At 44.6% G+C, this 18,756-nt stretch overlaps 1 protein-coding gene across 5 annotated transcripts in view; it reads left to right on the top strand.

The window, feature by feature from the left end:
• Positions 1–5,010: 5,010 nt before the first annotated feature.
• Positions 5,011–18,756, top strand: part of ZNRF1 (zinc and ring finger 1) — a 99,539-nt gene continuing 85,793 nt past the window's right edge. For 3 of the 5 annotated variants that reach the window (XM_033434369.2, XM_033434370.2, XM_033434371.2), the window contains exon 1: positions 5,020–6,085. In XM_033434369.2, the coding sequence (XP_033290260.1) occupies positions 5,662–6,085 (424 nt within the window). In that variant the 5' untranslated portion in view covers positions 5,020–5,661. Of the gene's footprint in view, positions 6,086–18,756 lie in introns of all 5 variants that reach the window. The other 2 variants (XM_033434368.2, XM_033434372.2) reach the window with 2 other exon arrangements.

Here is an 18,756-nt window from a genome sequence, read left to right as displayed (position 1 = left end):
AGCCATGGCCGCTGAGCCTGCGCGTCCGGAGCCTGTGCTCCGCAACAGGAGAGGCCACAACAGTGAGAGGCCCGCGTACCACAAAAAAAAAAAAAAAAATGTATTTATTTTTGGCTGTGTTGGGTCTTTGTTGCTGCGCGCGGGCTTTCTCTAGTTGCGGCGAGCGGGGGCTACTCTTCGTTGCTGTGAGAGCCTGATCAGCTGAGAGCCTGATCTACAAAGGTGAAGCCCCTGCTCTCTGCAATGTGATGACACTAAATTTAGGTGGCCTGTGGGACCTCGAGTGGCAGCCTTTCTCAGGCAATGCCCTTGTTATCTCCTTGTGCAGTTATTCATATGACAAATTTCCCCCTGAAATGAAAATATTAAGATACAGAGCAGGGAAAGTTCAATCATTCAGTAGCTTGATTCTGTCCTTTACATCTTAGAAAGAGGGACTCATGGCATAACAACAGGCATCCACTGAGACTTGAAGCCTCAGATTTGTTTCATTTCATCGTTTGTTTCATCAAGAGCCCTGTACGTATTTCGTTCCAAGTTTCTCCTGTGGGTTCTTGGTTTAAAGTTAACAGGTCTGGAGAGAGTGGCAAGTCATTCTGGATACTCTTTTTTTTTTTTTTTAATGTATTTATTTTTTCTACTTTTTGGCCACACCACGCAGCATGTGGGATCTTGGTTCCCCAACCAGGGATCGAACCTGTGCCCCCTGCAGTGGAAGTCAGAGTTTTAACTGCCGGACCACCAGGGAAGTCCGCATTTTGGACTCTCTTGATGCAAGGATATCAGATGCAAGAACGGCCCCAGCTAGACTTGGGATCTCTGTTTTATTTTTTATCTTCATGCTCTCACTTACCCTGGGCGAACTGCTTCGTGGCTCTCCTTCAGCTGTGAAACAGGGTTAATAAATCACTAACCCACCTACCAGAATAGTCAGGAGAAAGAGCTGATAAAATCAGCATTGACTGTAGCCAATATTTTATAATAACTATAAATGGAGTATAACCTTTAAAAATTGCAAATTACTATGGTATACACCTGACCTATAATATTGTAAATCAACTATACCTCAATTTTAAAATATCTTTATTTATTTATTTTGGCCATGCTGCATGGCATGCGGGATCCTAGTTTCCTGACCAGGGATAGAACACCGGGCCCCCTGTGGTGGAAGCACAGAGTCCTAACCACTGGACCATCAGGGAAGTCCCTATACCTCAATTTAAAAACAAATCAGCATTGCCAAAGCCATTTGCCTTTGCAATGTCAGTGCATAACAATGGTGCAAAACCCCGGTCTTGAACATCACCTTGAAAAATGTAAGTCTGGGGGACTTACATGGTGCCAGATGTGAGAGAGACTAGCTTATGATAGTAGATTGGAATATACAACTTAAAGGCAAATTATTAATATACAAAAAGAAATAGAGCTGTTAAGCAGATCTAATCTTTTTCACCCCGTTGGAAAGCATAGAGAGAAAATGAAATTGTCATGCAAAGATTCCTTGATGGGCATGTTCACTGTAAAGCTTAGAAGTCCAGCTTTGCTCCTTCCAGCTGTATGACTTTTCAGTGTCCATGTGGTATATCCTTTTTTTTAAGATTTTTTTTTGATGTGGACCATTTTTAAAGTCTTTATTGAATTTGTTACAATATTGCTTCTGTTTTATGTTTTGGTTTTTTGACCGCAAGGCATGTGGGATCTTAGCTTCCCGACCAGGGATCGAACCCACACCCCCTGCATTGGAAGATGAAGTCTTAAAGCATGTGGTATACGCTTTCTATATACCTCTATCTCTTTCACTCTCTCTCTATTTAAATTTACATGGCTGAAACACTAAAATACAAAAAGCTATATAATGAAATGAAACATTTCCCATCTATCCTCTCACCCAGCTCTCCAGTTCCTACTGCCCACCCCCCCAAGGGACTACACTATGTTGTTTCATGTTTCCATCCAGTATCTTTATGAATATGTAAGCAAAGAAAAATATAGATCTTTATTTGGGGAGAGGATAAGTTTCTTAATTTTCCAAGTTGGAATCTTCATTAATCATTAGCCTTATTAATCATTATTTTTAATGATAATGATGTTGATAAATCTTTCCACAGCTCCCCATCCCCTCAGGATACGGTCCATGCTCCTTCCCATGGCTCCCTGGACCCTCTTGTCAGCTTCTGAGGACAACTTCCTCTCTTTGCAGCTCTACTGCGTCTTTCAGTTCCTTTGAACGTGCTGTTCCCTTTGCTTGGAACATTCTTCTCTTCCTGAAACACAGCTAATGCCCCACCTCCACCCTGCTTTCCCTGGCTAATCTCCAACTCATCTTTTAGGTCTTGGCTTAGAATCACTGTGTCTGTGCCTGTCTCCTTCCATCAGCACCATGGTCTTGAACTCTCATAGCACTTAGTCATTCATTCATTCATTTCACAAACATTTATTGAGTGTCACGTACTTGCCAGGCACTGTTCTAGGCTTTTTTTTTATTAATTAATTTTATTTATTCATTTTTGGCTGTGTTGGGTCTTTGTTGCTGCACGCGGGCTTTCTCTAGTTGTGGCAAGTGGGGGTTACTGTTCGTTGCGGTGCGCGGGCTTCTCATTGCAGTGGTTTCTCTTGTTGTGGAGCACAGGCTCTAGGCACAGGGGCTTCAGTAGTTGTGGCTTGTGGACTCTACAGCGCAGGCTCAGTAGTTGTGGCACACGCGCTTAGTTGCTCCGTGGCATGTGGGATTTTTCCCGGACCAGGGATTGAACCCATGTCCCCTGCATTGGCAGGCGGATTCTTAACCACTGCACCACCAGGGAAGTCCCTGTTCTAGGCTTATTTACCACACTGTACTGTCACTGCCTCCTTTGATACTTCATATATATATATATATATATATATGTATGTTACTGCACTGTAATTCATACACCATCAAATTCACACTTTTAAGTGTATAATTCAGTGGGTTGTTTTTTCTTTTTTGGTATATTTACAAGGTTGTACAACCATCCCCATTATCTAATGCCAGAACATTTTCACCACTCCAAAAAGAAACCCAGTAGCAGTCATTCTCCATTCTCGCCTCCCTCCAGGCTTTCTTTCTGTCTCAATGGATTTGCCTATTCTAGACATTTCATATAAGTGGAATCAGACAATATAAGATCTTTTGTGATTGGCTCCTTTTACTTAGTGTTTTCAAGGTTCATTCATGTTGTAGCATGTATCAGCACTTTATTCTTTTTATGGCTGAATAACAGTCCATCATATGGATATACCACATTCGGTTTATCCATTCATCGGTTGATGGACATTTAGGTTAGTGTTTCTTCTGAAGCCCTATGAGAACAAGACTCTATGTCTTTCTCACTATCGTATCCTAGAACTTAGTGCAGTGCCTGGCACTTACTAGAAATTCATATGTTTGGAATTCCCTGGTGGTCCAATGGTTAGGACACCGCGCTTTCACTGCCGGAGCCCAGGTTTGATCCCCGGTTGGGGAACTAAGATCACACAAGCTGTGCCACGCAGCAAAAAAAAAAAAAAAAAAAAAAAGAAATTCATATTTTGTTCAACATTAAAAAAAAGTGTTGAATGAATAGGAAAATCAAACGCTACTTAGATGGTTACAATACTTATTGATTATATATTTATCTCCCCAATAGACATCTGTCAAGGGATCTAGTATCCTCTTTTCTGCATGGTACTGAAATACCCCACTTCTTTCTTCAGGGAGGAAATTGGGTTAAATTTAAACTTTCTTGTTTTTCTTCAGATCACGTATTTGGATCTTAGGTGTATACAAATTCCCCATTTAGGCACTTACAGATAACTTCTTGGGTATTAAAACATTCTGTTTTTGCTACATCATTTCTCATACAGAAATCTCAACTTCCTTCGGCAGGGCTTTTTGCTCACTGCCTCCCCTGCCCTCAAAAGCACTCCATGCTTGCACATAGCCTTCCTCCTGTTTCTTTCCAAGCTGGTCACACTGGGACAATCAATACCTGTGACAGATCAACCTTTCTTTTTTTGGTTTTAATATTTCTTTACATCCTGTTTTGGCTCCTTGATTTGGAAGTATCTGGAGGACATTTAGGGCAAGGAAGTCAGGCCAGGGACTGGGTGATGCTCATAGCCAGCACTCAGCACTTGAAAAATAGTTGTTGAACCAATGAATGGATGAACGAACGATGAATCAGTGAGTGTGAATATGTGAGAGATACATATTCCAAAGTGCAGACTTGGTCAGCAAATATTTATTGAGTACCTACTGTGTCGCAGGCCCTGTGGTGCGTGCCAGGATAAATGGTAAACAAAACAGGGGTCCCGCCTTGGACTAGGGAGTTTCTAAAATCACTAGTTCTAGCTGTATTATTCCATTTCCATGTCTATATCTTTTCACTTTTTATCGTACACCTAATGATTTTCAGGATCACATTTTAGCTAAGAAATCTACCCATTTGCTTAAGCCCCAAATAGGAAGTTCTGATCTACTGTCAGCAAAATCTGGAGTCACAAGTGCCCCAGTGAAAAGTACCCCCTAAAAACTAAAAATCCCCCAAATGCTAAGCTTCCTGACTTTAGGGGTTCTAGGATGGGGAACTCCGATAGAACTGACAGCACGTCCACCAGAGGGCGCTGTGGGGGCAAATTTGTGCCGGGAGGGGAGCTTGACCAGTGACCCTCAAAGCCAGGTAGGCGCCTAGAGTAATTTTTATTCTTCCCTGCGTTTCCTTCCCACACCTCGAACCATGGTCGCCCCTCCCCCCATAGGTGGTTCCCCTCTGAATCATCAGCTACTTTCAGGGGCTAAAAGAGGGCTTTTTTGGAAAGACGCCTTGCTTCTGTTCCTGACGCCCCATGTCTCAGGCCACTCAGTTTCCAGGCGGGCTGGGTGGGTGGGTGGGACCTCTCGGGCGTCAGAGCCCGGCGCTGCAGGGGCCGCGAAGGGGTTAACCCGGCGGGGGGGGGAGGGGGAGGGGGAGGGGGCGCGGGCGGCGCCTGCGCTCTGCTTCTCTCCATTGTCTCCACGGCGGCGAGGAGCGCCGGCGAGCGCAGCCCGGGACCGAGCAGGGCGGTGCGGCTGGCGGGGCAGGCGGCGGCGGCGGCTGCGGCTGGAGCGAGAGCGCTACGCCACGCGACCGCGGCTTCCCGAGCTCCGCCTGGCTGCCCAGCGCCGCAGCCCGCCCGAGGCCTGGAGGGGTCCGGGTCGCCGTCCATGGTCGCGGCGTCCTGAGGCGGGGGACGCGCCCGGCGCCCCCAGCCCTCCTCCGCCTCCTGCTGTCGGGCGGGCCGCCTCCTCGGGCGCCTCCCTGCGCCCGCCCGCCCGCTCGCCCGCCGCCTCCCTCCCTCCTTCCTTGCAGCTCCCCCGGCTTTCGGGGGCCCGGGGGCGGCCTGTGGCGCGCCGAGCCCGCGCCGGACTGCGCCTCTTTGGACCTTGAGGGGAAACATGCGTTTGGCTTGGATCGTTTTAAATTCTTAGTTTGGGATCCCCGCTCGCCTGCCTCTTCCGCCCGCGGGTTTTCTTTTCTTTTTTTCTTTTTTTTCCTTTTTTCTTTCCCGGTCTCCTTTTTTGACTCCCTCCCCCTTTATGCTCGCCCAACCCTCCCCCCGCTGCTGAGAAGTGGGGGAGGGTCTCGGCCTCCAGGTTCCCGCCCCACCGGGGCCCGGGCGAGCATGGGGGGCAAGCAGAGCACGGCGGCCCGCTCCCGGGGCCCTTTCCCGGGGGTCTCCACCGATGACAGCGCCGTGCCCCCGCCGGGAGGGGCGCCCCACTTTGGGCACTACCGGGCGGGCGGCGGGGCCATGGGGCTGCGCAGCCGCTCGGTCAGTTCGGTGGCGGGCATGGGCATGGACCCCAGCACGGCCGGGGGGGTGCCCTTTGGCCTCTACACCCCCGCCTCCCGGGGGACCGGCGACTCCGAGAGGGCGCCCGGCGGCGGAGGGTCGGCGTCCGACTCCACCTATGCTCACGGCAATGGTTACCAGGAGACGGGCGGCGGTCACCATAGAGACGGGATGCTGTACCTGGGCTCCCGAGCCTCGCTGGCGGATGCTCTACCTCTGCACATCGCACCCAGGTGGTTCAGCTCGCACAGTGGTGAGTCCGCGGTTGGTGGAGGCCTCAGAGGGTGGAGTGCAAGCGAGGGCGCGCCGGGGCGCCCCACACCTTCGCGCGTGTGCGAAGATTTGGAGGTGGAGTGCGCAACCTGGATCTGTCTGCCTTCCCCTTGGTTTCCGAAGCCAAGGGATGAATGGGATACCCACCCTCTAGAAAAGAGCTTTCTGAGAGGCTGCGGAGCCGGGCGTATTAGGGCTTCAGGTGTTGGTTCACTTATGGATGCCTATTGAAGTCTCATTCACTGGCATCCCCATCCTCAGGTCTTGTCTGGCTTATCGCAAGTCGGCCTCGAAGCTTTCTTTCTGCAACTGCTGCATTGTGCTTGCCTCACCGGTAACAGAGAGAGAAGGATCCAATTTGACCAAGCGGTGTCTCCTAAACAAAGGGTGTGAAAAAATTGGGGCCAAGTGGTGTTTGGATTAGGGCTCTTGCTCTTGCTGGGAGAGACGGGTGCCCAGGTTTGCCACCCTGCTGGAAATGTGTTTGAATTGTTTAAAGTGGAGCGGCTGCTGTCATAGACAGGTGTGGCCTGCTGGATGGAGGGCCCAGCCGGGAGCCTCCCTGGGAGGCTTTGCAGGACCAGGGCCCTGGTTACCCGTGCTGCATGCAGTAGCCTTGGCTCAATGACTCTTGCATCCCTCCATCTTTTTTCTCCCCCTCCATGCTAAGTGCTTGGTCTTCTGGGTATTCTGCATCTTTTTTTAACCAAGAGGTGGCATTTTATTGCCTGACTGTTGGCACATGTCAGGGGGAAAGGAGGATTCAAAGAACCTGGATGAATTCATTTTGTGAACTTCTGGTGACAGGTCAGCGAAAAGCTGGAGGAGGATTTCCCAGGCTGTAACAGGCAGGGCAGAAAAGGCACTGCTCGGTGCTTCTGGAGGAAAACAGGTCTGTCTGCTTAGCTAACCTGAGAAGCCAGGTTAGGCTTCTAGAAAATTGGTCAGAAGGGGTGTGGGGCCGCTATTTGCTAATTGGCAAGTTGCAGTGAAGAAGTTAACATATTCATACTCCTTTGGGAGACTTCAGAAAATTTAGATATTGTGTAGAAGAAAGATTGCTTTATGGAGGATTTATTTGTTGGATCACTGTTCTAGCTATTGTGAAATAGGGTAGACTTTTTGTATCTCTATTTCTGTAAACAGTCTTAATCTTTTTTTCAGTTCTTTAAAATAATTGTGAAATCATTTTTAGGGAGAATTAGTGACTAATTTAGGGTAACATTTGAAAGTGGCTTTCAATTGCTAGGATGGAAATTTTTTTTTTTTTTTTTTGCTACGATGGAATTTTAATCCCTGAACAGACCTCTAGCTATCATTGGAGCTTCTCTGACCTGCATGCATCCAACTCTGCCCTGAATGAGATGCAAGGCATGACTACCTTTGGTACTTCTGGACATTTGATCAGCTTTAGACATCTTTTTTTTTTAAACATCTTTATTAGAGTATAATTGCTTTACAATGGTGTGTCAGTTTCTGCTCTATAACAAAGTGAATCAGTTATACATATACATATGTCCCCATATCTCTTCCCTCTTGCATCTCCCTCCCTTAGACATCTTGAACTTAATAATATTTCTTATAAAATTTGGTCCAGAAGGAGTCAGGTGTATTTTTGAGATGATTGTAGTTAAGTTTTTAAAAGAACTGTCATTAGTGTCTGATTTTAAGCTGAAGAGTACTGTAAGGAGGTTCTCAAAAAGCACAAGTAGAAATTTTGTGTTGCAAAAATGTAATTTTATAGAGGTTTCTCTGGAGAAGGAGTTCCCTTGCTGAAATTTCTTGTCTGTCTCTTACTAGAAACGTCTTTTTCCTTATTCCACTACCAAGTTCCATGCTGGAGCTATGAGCTTAAAATTGGATTCCAAAACAGACTCCTCAGCTATAAAACCTCAAGTTTTTAAAATCTAGTTGTAGTGAGGTTAGGAAGAGCCACTGAACCAGGGACTACAGGAAAAGTTGGAGCATATTAATCCCTTGAGGGATTAATATTAAAATGGGGGGCGCTGTTAATATTTTGGGTAATATAGTTGTTATAGGACCATCCTGTCCTTTTGCAGGACATTGAACATACCTGGCCCTGCCCATTCAATACTCCCACAGATTTCAAAGTGCTCTTGGTGGGGGCGGGGTATCGCCTGATTGAGAACCACCTCCTTAGGGATTTGTTGTTTTATTCAAATAAAGTAATTAGTTTTTCCTGTGCAGCTCATTTGAGAGGAACTTTGATATTTCCGCTCTTCTGCAATGGTGGTTCTATCTCACCTTCTGCAACAGGCCACAGGCTCTTCCTTCCAGGACATCCCCTTCCTCTCTTGTTTGTTGCTGTAAGAAGAGAAATTTTGGAGCCTTGGGGAAGGTCCCAGCAGTTTTCACTCTTGTGTCTTAAGAGTAGAAGAGTGAGGATTTCAGTGCACAGTTGACTAGATGCCTGGAAGTTGATGTGATGTCGTTGCTTGTGTTTTCAAGGTGCTTTTGGAACTCTTCATAGGTGCAGAAAACAGCTGTCAGTGAAATAAGTGGGGGAGTTCAGTGAGCTAGAGGCTTCCTCAAAAGGCGCGAGCTGATGTTATGTCAAGAGGTAGAATACTGGGGTCTCAGCTCCTCCTTGGAGAAGCTGTGACCTTGGACAAGACACCTCACCTCTCTTGAGCCTTGTCTTTGTTATTTTTAAAATACAAATACAGCCAGCCTGTAAAATTTAAAATACAAATACAGCCAGCCTATAAAAGTTGCTGCCCAAATGCTGCGAGGATACACACGGTCACATTTGCCTTCTCTGGGCTGTGACCCTTGCACGCCCTATTTCCTTTGCCTGGAATGCTTTTCCTTCCATTCCGCCCAGGGATAGCCTTTTATGATCCCTTAGGGCTCAACTTAAATTTCTCCTTAGAGACCACTCTTAAAAATTGGCTCCCTCCTGTCGGTCTCTCCAGTCACTCGCCTGTTACCTTAATAGCACTTAACACATTGTATTTATCCATTTACTCTTTCTGTTTTAAGTTGACTAAATTTTAAGCTCCATGAGAGGAAGACTGTGCCTCTTGACCACCGTTGTAACTCCTGCACTCCATGTGCCAGGCACAAATATTTGTTGAGTGAATGAATTAGAGTGCCGTATGTTCATCGGCTCATTTAATCATCACTATAACTCTAGGAGGTAAAACGTTTTAATTCCCATTTTACAGGTGAAGAAACTGAGGCGTAAAGGGAGGTTAAGGAACCTACACAAGGCCAGATAGCTAATAGGTGGCAGAGTTGGGATTGAAATGCAGCTCTGCCAGCATCAGAATCCACCTGGTCTCTTAGCCATTACCCTCTACTGCCTCTCAACCTAAAACATGAGGAAGCTGGATAGCGTCGTGGAAATTGCACTGCTTGTGTGTCAGAGGGCTAGGCTCCTCCTGCGGTTAGGCTGCTAGTTAACTGCCTGTCTTGTGACCTTGTGCAAGTGAGTCATTTAGCCTCAGAGTCACTATTTCTCCACCTGTAAGATGGAGATAATACCTGTTCTGCTTACCTTGCCGGGTCGCTGTCGTGGTCTCATGAGATGGTGTTTACAAAAGCCAAATAACGTAGAAATGGGAAGTGGTGTTCTTACAGGGACACTTCTAGAGTTCTCTGCCTTGTTTCATCTCTTCAGAAGTTGCTGGACAGAGAGATTTAGGATCGTGTGAACTCTTTCCCCGAAATGGAAGCTAGTGTTCTCTACTGAAATCTGACCTGTATTGTGGGGGCCGTCCATAATAAGAATGCCACTTGAGAAGAGCTGCTTTATAGAATCCGAGTAGAGTCCCTTCTTTTCCACATAAAATGCGTTTTGCTATAAGGTGTTTAACTCCTAATGGTTGGGTGGTATTCTGGAGGTCTGGTCATCCATTTGTAGTCCTGTGTATCTCAGAATACAGATTTCTAGATGTGGGGGAAAAAATATAGAGGCTCCACTGTGTTGGAAGGAAGAGGTTGCCTGTTTCCTGGGCCCTAATATAAAATGGCTGGTCATTGAGGTCTCCCTCCAACTTCTTAGTCAGATGCGTGTATACACGTGCATGTGCAGAAAACGAAACTGTTCTCTGTTGTTACCAAGCCATCAACAGGGGCTGATAGATGGTGACTTTTTGGTAAGTCTTTGAACGTGCCAGCAGGATATCTCATGGGTTCTACTTTGCTGCCACTCTGGGGTTCTCAAGTGATTTAATTTTCTCTGTTCTTAAATAATTAGGGAGAGTTGCCAATTCCATCGGAGTGGATCAGAAAGCCTCTTTGTGCCTCACTATAGGTGTGCTAGATGTAATGGTTCTCTCCATCGTTTCTGGAAAAGGAGAAGCATTCTGTGGCCTCCAGAGAGCATGATGGGTCCCTGCCCTGCAGCAGTTTTATTCTTAATGAAGACTGGGTTTTCTTGGAAGACTTTTTAAAAAGCAGAGTTTTTTAGCTATTACCATGAGGGCTTATTTTCTATAAAAGAAAAAAACAGTTCCCTTGAGGAGAAGATCGTTTCTTGAAGGTCACAGTTAATTCTCCCTCACTGGAGTTTGAAAGGTGTTGCAAGAAACAGTGGTTTCACTCTTAAAGTGTGTGTTTTATGGGATGTGTACATTTTGCCATTAAACAAAGACACACCCCAACTAGGTCATGAGGAATACTCTCTGAGCCAAGCCACTCTTTACCAGAAATGCAACTCCAGTTCCTTTTGGGGAAAGGAACATGCTTTGTATTTGAGAGATGTGACATTCAACCCAAGCTTATTGGCACCTACATTTTAGCAAACCCAATTTTAAAACTAAACTTCAATTTTGACAGTTTCAAAATTGGAAAAAAGTCATAGGGAAGTGGTGGTAACTTAAGCTCTTGGTTTTGCTCTTACTAACCCTTAAGTAGGGGGTGTTTTTAATGACTGGGTCACTGAGGCTGAGGTACCAAAATCTTGAAGTGAGTCCAAAACCTAAATGCTATTCCCCATCTTTTAGAATGATGGATGTGTACACATTTCCATTTGTTTCTTTTCCAAGCTTTGCCATGGCCTTGTCTCAGTCATATGGTTCCTAGTGATTATGGTGGGTGTAGGCTTGAGTATGAGAATGGACTTCTTACAGGCCTGGCCGTTTTCACCTCTGAATCTTATTTCCTCATAAGAACACAGGTTTATCCTTGAAACCAACAGTTGGGTTCCTGATTTGGATAGGCTAAATGGATGAGGGGTGCATAACCTGAAGACCAACCCTCAAGTGCGAAGCAAATAAAGAACCAGGTTTAATCTGAAAGCCGCAGCTGGGGTACTCTGTAGGCTGATGAGACTGCTTACCTTGAGATCTCCCTCGAGTTGTTGGAATTGAGAGTACAGCCTTCCTCTGTTGGGAGTAAAGAGGAAGGAGGAATTCGCTGTGCCCCGTAAAGAGGAGGCATGGCAAGAATTTATGGTGCACTCCCGGATCTGTAAGGAGAAGGAGGCAGATGGAGACAAGAGCTCTCCTGATCTCTGTGAATGGTTCAAAGGGTTTTCAAGCTTGACTCTGTCCAGTCTTCTCTAGGGTCTCATGAACAATGCAGAGGACAGGACCCCGCTCCCAGAGTTAAGTAGAATCTGAATTTGTAACAAATGATTCTACACATGTAGTCAGAATACCGTCTATATCTGAAGTGCACCCCTACCATGGATTTAACTTTTCTCTCCATAAACAGAGAGAAAGAACTCTGAATGCTTTTCTCATGCATTCATTAGCATCACTTTCAGTATCACTAAACTAGTCAGATATTTCCCAGGCAGAATACATACAGATCTTCTTTTCTATTGCTCCCAGAGGGTAGATCCACCCAGCAAGAGCATTGTTCATTCTTTGGCTGTTTTCTTTTACATGGTACTAAGCATTTTTCTCCTACAGATAGGCCTGAGCCAATCTGCCTTGGTCCCGAGTTGCTCCGAACAGAAGGTAGTTGTGGCAGTGTCCCCTATCCTTGTGCTACAGAAGGGCTTCCTGAGTTACATCCTCTTTCTTATATCCCCAGCTAGACAAGTACAAGATCTCAGGATGAATCCAGACTTTAAAGTGGACAAAATACCTTTTTTTTTTTTTTTTTTTTTAGCTGACTGAAAGTATGAGACTTTGTGTGTGTGTGTGGAGATCTGTTGAGCTAAGATATTCATTTATTCAACTGAGATTGAGTGCTTCCAGTATACCCAGACCTGTGCTAGGTGCTGGGAATGTATATTTATTATGAAGGTGATTGGCATTACTTTGTTCTTTCTAAGAATTTTTGCTTCCCTACTCCTTTAAGAGAAAGTCTGAATATTGCAGCTTGTGGAAGATTTTACCTTCTTCATCAGTTCCTCTGTTGAATAAACAAATTCAGGCGCTTGTCCATGAGGCTGCTACACGGATGATCTCCTCTCTACTCTTCACTCACATTATTCCTTGTTAACTAAATCCTCTATCTGGGCTGGGGCAGGTGATCTTTTCTTTGTGGTTCCAGTCAAGTGCCTGGTAAGAAGAAATTCCTCATATGTGCCAATATAAATGGTCCTCTTATCTTCTCAATGAAAATATCAAAAGAAAAACTGTTTTTTCATTATCTTTGACTTCAGTGTCTTTGTCATCCCTAGAGCCACTTTTCTTTCTGGTCACTGAACACTGTTTTCTAGAAGCCTGATCCACCGCCTTTTAAACCCATCTCTCTAAAATTTATCCCAGGCCGAAATGTACATAAGGAAATGTAAGAGTTTTCCTCCTTGGTCTTGTGTTTGTATCTGAGCTCCACGACATTGACACTTTAGTGCTGTTTTAAGTAATTTTTAAAGCCTTGTTTATGATAGGCAGCAGTAGTGACTGAAATGTCATTTCCCCCCTGGAATAATGATTAAATCTGTGTTATAGTTGAGTATTTTTTTGCCCAAAGTACAGAATGTAGGGAAATGTTCCATGCTGAAAGACTTTATGCAGACTTTGGCTGTAAGGTGATACCTTACTCTCTGAAGGATAATCTTTGGAGAAACCCCTCGTTACATTTCGGCATCTGTGGTCCTTTTGGTCTTGGTGAATTAGACTTGGCATAGCGTGGCTCCAGCTTGCTGGTTGGTGGTACTTTCAGCCCTCTTCAAAGGGTAATTGAATAAGCCATGCTTCAAAAGGAGTTGTTCTGAAATTAGCCACCCCTGTGCTGTACAGTATCTTTTAAGGTCAAAGTTGATTTATTATGTGTGGGAGAAACTTAAATCTAGAGTCAATCCAGATGATCTGAGACAGAGGTAGGAGGAGAATGCGGGACTGAGACTCCAAGACTCCGGCCAGCTTGGTCATTTTGCCCATATTTCTCCAGTCTCTGGAGATCTTTTCATTTGTTTCCCTCTCAAATACCATGCCCCCCCCCGCCCCCCCGCACTGAGAAGGTGCTTTTCCGTAGAGAAAAACTAAGAAATATTAAGACTCTTTTATCTTGATGCCTGCTTAAGTACTCCAGGAATCCTACAGGGATTTGAGGGAGCCCTTGGGATTCCAGCCTAAACCAATGAAGTACTTGGTCTACCATAAATACAAGTGAGCTTTCTGTAATATTGGTCTATTCTCTTTAGATCATACGCACTTTTTTTTTTTTTGCGGTACGCGGGCCTCTCACTGTTGTGGCCTCTCCCGCTGCGGAGCACAAGCTCCGGACGCGCAGGCCCAGTGGCCATGGCTCACGGGCCCAGCCGCTCCGCGGCATGTGGGATCTTCCCGGACCGGGGCACGAACCCACGTCCCCTGCACCGGCAGGCAGACTCCCAACCACTAGAGCCACCAGGGAAGCCCCCATACACACTTTTAATGCCCCCAGAGGCACAGCACCACCTAAGTCAGCTTTTCAAAGAAACTTTGTGGTAACACTGCCCACTACTGTGATAAGCATTACGAAGTATGACACGTATTATTAGATTTCCTCAATCCTGGTCAGAAATGGCTAAAACATTCAAAACTATTGCAGCCAGCCCTGGCGAACTCTGGTAAGTCCAAGGCCTATGCCCAGGGCTGGCTTGCAAGTTAGCTGCCTTCCATCTTAATATCTGATGAGCCCAGTCTTGTTGGCTGAGTTTAATGCATCCATTTCCTACCTCCTCTCAGCCCAGAGGCCAAATGCAATGTAAAAGGATAGTGAATCTAAGCATCTCCAGCATTTTGAGGTATAGGAATCTCCTATGAAGTGACAGACCTTTGAGAAATAGTATTATGAGCTGTTCTGTTTTTGCTGTGACTTTGGGAAACCTTTGGATTCTTCTATTGAACATTTGTTTGAAAAAAAAAAATCTTTTTAGTGAAACAGTGGAGTCAGAAAGCAGCCGCTCCTTCTCATAATAGCATTTCTCACCAGGGGAATTTTTGGTAGCTTTTGGAGGAGGGTTTTGAGTAGGTTGTGGAAGATAAATCCCTCGGTTGAACATAACCAAAGGCTGCCATATCAGAACTCTGGTGCTTTCCGTGCTGACAGCAAGCCCTGAATTCAAAGTGCAGGACAGCAGAATAGAATAGGGAGGGCTGTGCTCAGTGAACTGTCCCAGTAGCATGACCAACGAGACTGGAGTTTCAGCATTCAAAGTCAGTTCATTAAAACACTATTGTAGTGTAAAAGGATCATGAAATGGAGGCCCTGGGTCAGAGGGCCCAAGGCCATTTACAAGAACAACATCATATTTCTGGATTAAGGGATGGCTGCAGGCCTAACGATGAGAATATAAGAGCCACGAGTGTGCCTCCTTTTTCCATATTGTGAAATGGTGGCATGGTGCTTGGCACTGACTGTGGGACTACCTCACATAGAGAGGATTCTACAGAGTCTGTGCTCTGAAGAATTTAGGTCTAATAAAGCACTTAGAATGTTTCCCAAAGTGAACAGTTCACCCAGTGTCTTTATAGGATGGTGAAAAGGGCATGCTGGAGATACTTAGAGTTTAGAACAAGCCAGGATTATAATACCAACATCCAAAATGCCTGTCCCCTGGGTTTCCCTGGTGGCTCAGTGGTTAAGAATCTATCTGCCTGCCAACGCAGGGGGAACACAGGTTCGAGCCCTGGCCTGGGAAGATCCCACATGCTGCAGAGCAACTAACCCCGTGAGCCACAGCTCCTGAGCCTGCGTGCCACAACTACTGAAGCCCACCCGCCTGGAGCCCGTGCTCTGCAACAAGAGAATCCACTGCGGTGAGAAGGCTACACACTGCAACGAAAAGTAGCCCCCGCTCACCGCAACTAGAGAGAGCCCGCACGCAGCAATGAAGACCCAATGCAGCCAAAAATAAAATTAAAAAAAAAAAAGCCTGTCCTCAGCCTCTCTGCCCGCCGGAAACTGAGTTTTCACTGTTTCCAACTTCAGTGACTTAAGTACTTCTTAGGTCCTCATGTCTGAGCCACGTCTTACGTAAGCTACAGACAGAGGAAAGTCTAAAATGTTATTACAACTGTTGAGATTTGCTTTCCTTTGGAAAGTCATAGTTGTGTCCATTCTGTGTTTTCCTGGCTTTGTACTTTTCTTCAAAGCCTCTTACCAGTTCCAAGTCTCCAGAGCTCAATAAAGGGGAACAGGAAGCCAGCGTTTGATGCCTAAGAGCCAGCAATAACTAAGAGAAAAGGGCAGAAGCATGGAACTGGGAGGGGGAGTTCTGGGCCTTGAAGGTATCCAGGTCTCTAGGATTATAGATACATTCTGCAGAGATGACTTTAACCAACTTCTTCAAACAAGAAAAAAGCAGTAGGAACCTCTGTTCTGAGAGGACAAATTTCCCTTAGGTTATATAGTGGAGGCTCAACATTTTTAATTGATGGCATAATTACAAAGTATCTTTTACATAAGAAGCTCAAAACAATTAAGAAAAAAGTGATAAAAAATTACCACTTTTATAAAAGAGCAGGAATAACTTTCCTCTCTTTTCCCTGAGGGTCCCCAGGGTACATCTTGTCATGGGATCCAAGCTGGATCCTGACCTTTCCTTTTCCTGTCCATTCACATTTATTAGATGAACTCTATAAAGTTTCAGTCCTGTGACTGTAAGATGGGAGGGTCACAGGGGTTTGTGCTATTTCAATTTTGGTTTCACTTGCACATTTTAGGAAATCACATAGTGGTGTGACTCTGAATAGGAGTTCTTGTCTCTTGGAATCTTTTCAAAAAATGAACTATTTCAGGCATGCAAAAGAGATAATGTACTTACCTGCCAAGCAGATTAATATTGGGTTGGCCAAAAAGTTCATTCGGGTTTTCCCATAACATCTTCTAACTAGAACATTGCAGATGTAATTGTATGGAGCTCGCTCAATTCCTATTTTTCTCCTTCCCTTCCCAAAAGTAACCACTGCCCTGACTCTCCTGTTGATCATCCTGTATGTGTTCATACTTTTCACTGCCTGTTTCTATCCAAAACAGTATTTAACTTATGTAAACTTTATAATGTCTCTATCCTTTCATATCTCTGTTTATAGATATAACTCAAAATGGATGTGAGATCTGTAAATCCATTGTACTATATGCTGCTATAGCACATTCATTTTTGCTGCTCTAGTCTATTGTAAGAATATACCACAGATATCACCATTATCAATCCATTCTCATCAGTGGATATTAAAGTTATTTTCAGTGACTTCGAGGATGTTTTGCTGTTTCCTTGTATACTTGAATGAGAGTTTTTCTAGAGTACATCCTTAGTCTTGAGATAGCTGGGTCACAGGCTCATATATATACCTTCAACTCTTGATTAAATATTGCCCAGTAGGTTGCCAATGTGCTTGTACCAATTTATACTCCCCAAATAGCATATTTTCACTTGTTACGTGTTCTTGCCAAAACTTGATATTGTCATACTTGAATTTTTGGCAAGTTCTGGTGAGTGTGAAATGGTATATCGTTGTGATTTTTGTTATTTATATACTTGATATAATACATATTTACATATAATTAATATACTGATGTATATTTAATCATCATTCTTGTTCATGTCTTTTATCCATGTTTATATTGGATGGTTCATCCTTTTCTTACTAGTTTGTATGAATTTGTGTTTTTATTTCATTTTGTTTCCAGATATACATCTGTATATCCCAGTGTATGGGTTCTCTCTTTATTCTCCTTGCGATTTCTTACGGTTAACTTACCTTTAATATAATTGAATATTCCAGTGTTTTCCCTAATGGCTTGTGCATTTTGTGTCCTAAGAAAGATTTTTCTTTCCTTGAGGTCGTAAAGATTATTGTCTTATATTTTCTTCTAAAAGTTTTAAAATTTTGCCTTTCATATTTGAGTCCTTAATCTATGGAGAATTAAATTGTTTGAATGGAGTAAGATAAGGATATATTTTCCTTCTTCCATATGAATAACCAGCTCTCCCAGCAGCAAGTGAGGAATGGTAAAGTCTTTTCCTACTGATTTGCAAAGCTGTCTCTATCAAGTTTCAAGATACCTCTATCGGGCTTCCCTGGTGGCGCAGTGGTTGAGAGTCCGCCTGCCTGCCGGTGCAGGGGACGTGGGTTCGTGCCCGGTCCTGGAGGATCCCACATGCCGCGGAGCGGCTAGGCCCGTGAGCCATGGCCGCGTCCGGAGCCTGTGCTCCAAAACGGGAGAGGCCACGGCAGTGGGAGGCCCGCATAGAAAAAGAAAAAAGAAAAAGATACCTCTATCAAAATATAGTTTCCTTCCAGGCATGGATTTGTTCCTGGGCTTTTTATTCTGTCCCATTGGTCAAGTTGTCTATCCTTGTGCTAATACTTTCTTAATTACTATAGTTTTGTCTTGCTGTGTAGAAGGGCAAATCCTTTCATATTGTTATTTATTCTCTTTCAAAGCTGTGTTGTCTAAATAAAGCTTTCTAGGGACAAATAAGGGAATCCAGGTAGAATCAACAAAATGAAGTACAGAGTACCAGGAACTGCTCTGTTTATAGCTGGGTTTTTGTTTGTTTTTTTTTTACGGGTACGCAGGCCTCTCACTGCTGTGGCCTCTTCCGTTGCGGAGCGCAGGCTCAGCGGCCCCGGCTCATGGGCCCAGCCGCTCCGCGGCACGCGGGATACTCCCAGACCAGGGCACGAACCCGCGTCCCCTGCATCGGCAGGCGGACTCTCAACCACTGCGCCACCAGGGAAGCCCTATAGCTGTTATTCTTAATGAGGACATCTGGCAAACCGACCCTAATGGACAGTTTCACATTTTTTCCCCTACTATATTGCACAAACAGTAACATTTCCCCATGTCTTTGTATTGCAAACAGCAGAATAAACAGTTCCGTATGTTACAGATAACAACAATAAAACAACAGAAACTGCTTAGCTATTTTTGGCGCTTTTTGCTTCCAGATAAATTTAAAAATCAGCTTTGTCAACTTCTATGGGGGAAGAACTGTTAGGATATTTACTGGAGTTTTATGTTGAGTTTAGCAATTGCCGTCTTATAAAATTGGGTCTACCCGTGAACCTGATGGGAACGGACTTACAGATGTAAGAATAAAATTTTTTTACATTTTTAAAAACTTTGAAATAATTTCAGACTTACAGAAAAGTTGCAAAAAATGCAAAATAAAAACTGCATTTCTGTTAGCCAGAATCTTCAAATGTTACTGAAAAGACAAATAGTCGAATGTCCATTAAGTTCTTAACTCTGCAAAGCAGCTTAAAGTATTAATAAATAAAACATCTCAAGTCT

The sequence above is a fragment of the Orcinus orca genome, chromosome 20, assembly GCF_937001465.1.
Source record: "Orcinus orca chromosome 20, mOrcOrc1.1, whole genome shotgun sequence".
NCBI classification, from domain to species: domain Eukaryota; kingdom Metazoa; phylum Chordata; class Mammalia; order Artiodactyla; family Delphinidae; genus Orcinus; species Orcinus orca.
The sequence above is the reverse complement of the archived record's forward strand: the minus strand, read 5'-3'. Positions and strand labels throughout refer to the sequence as shown.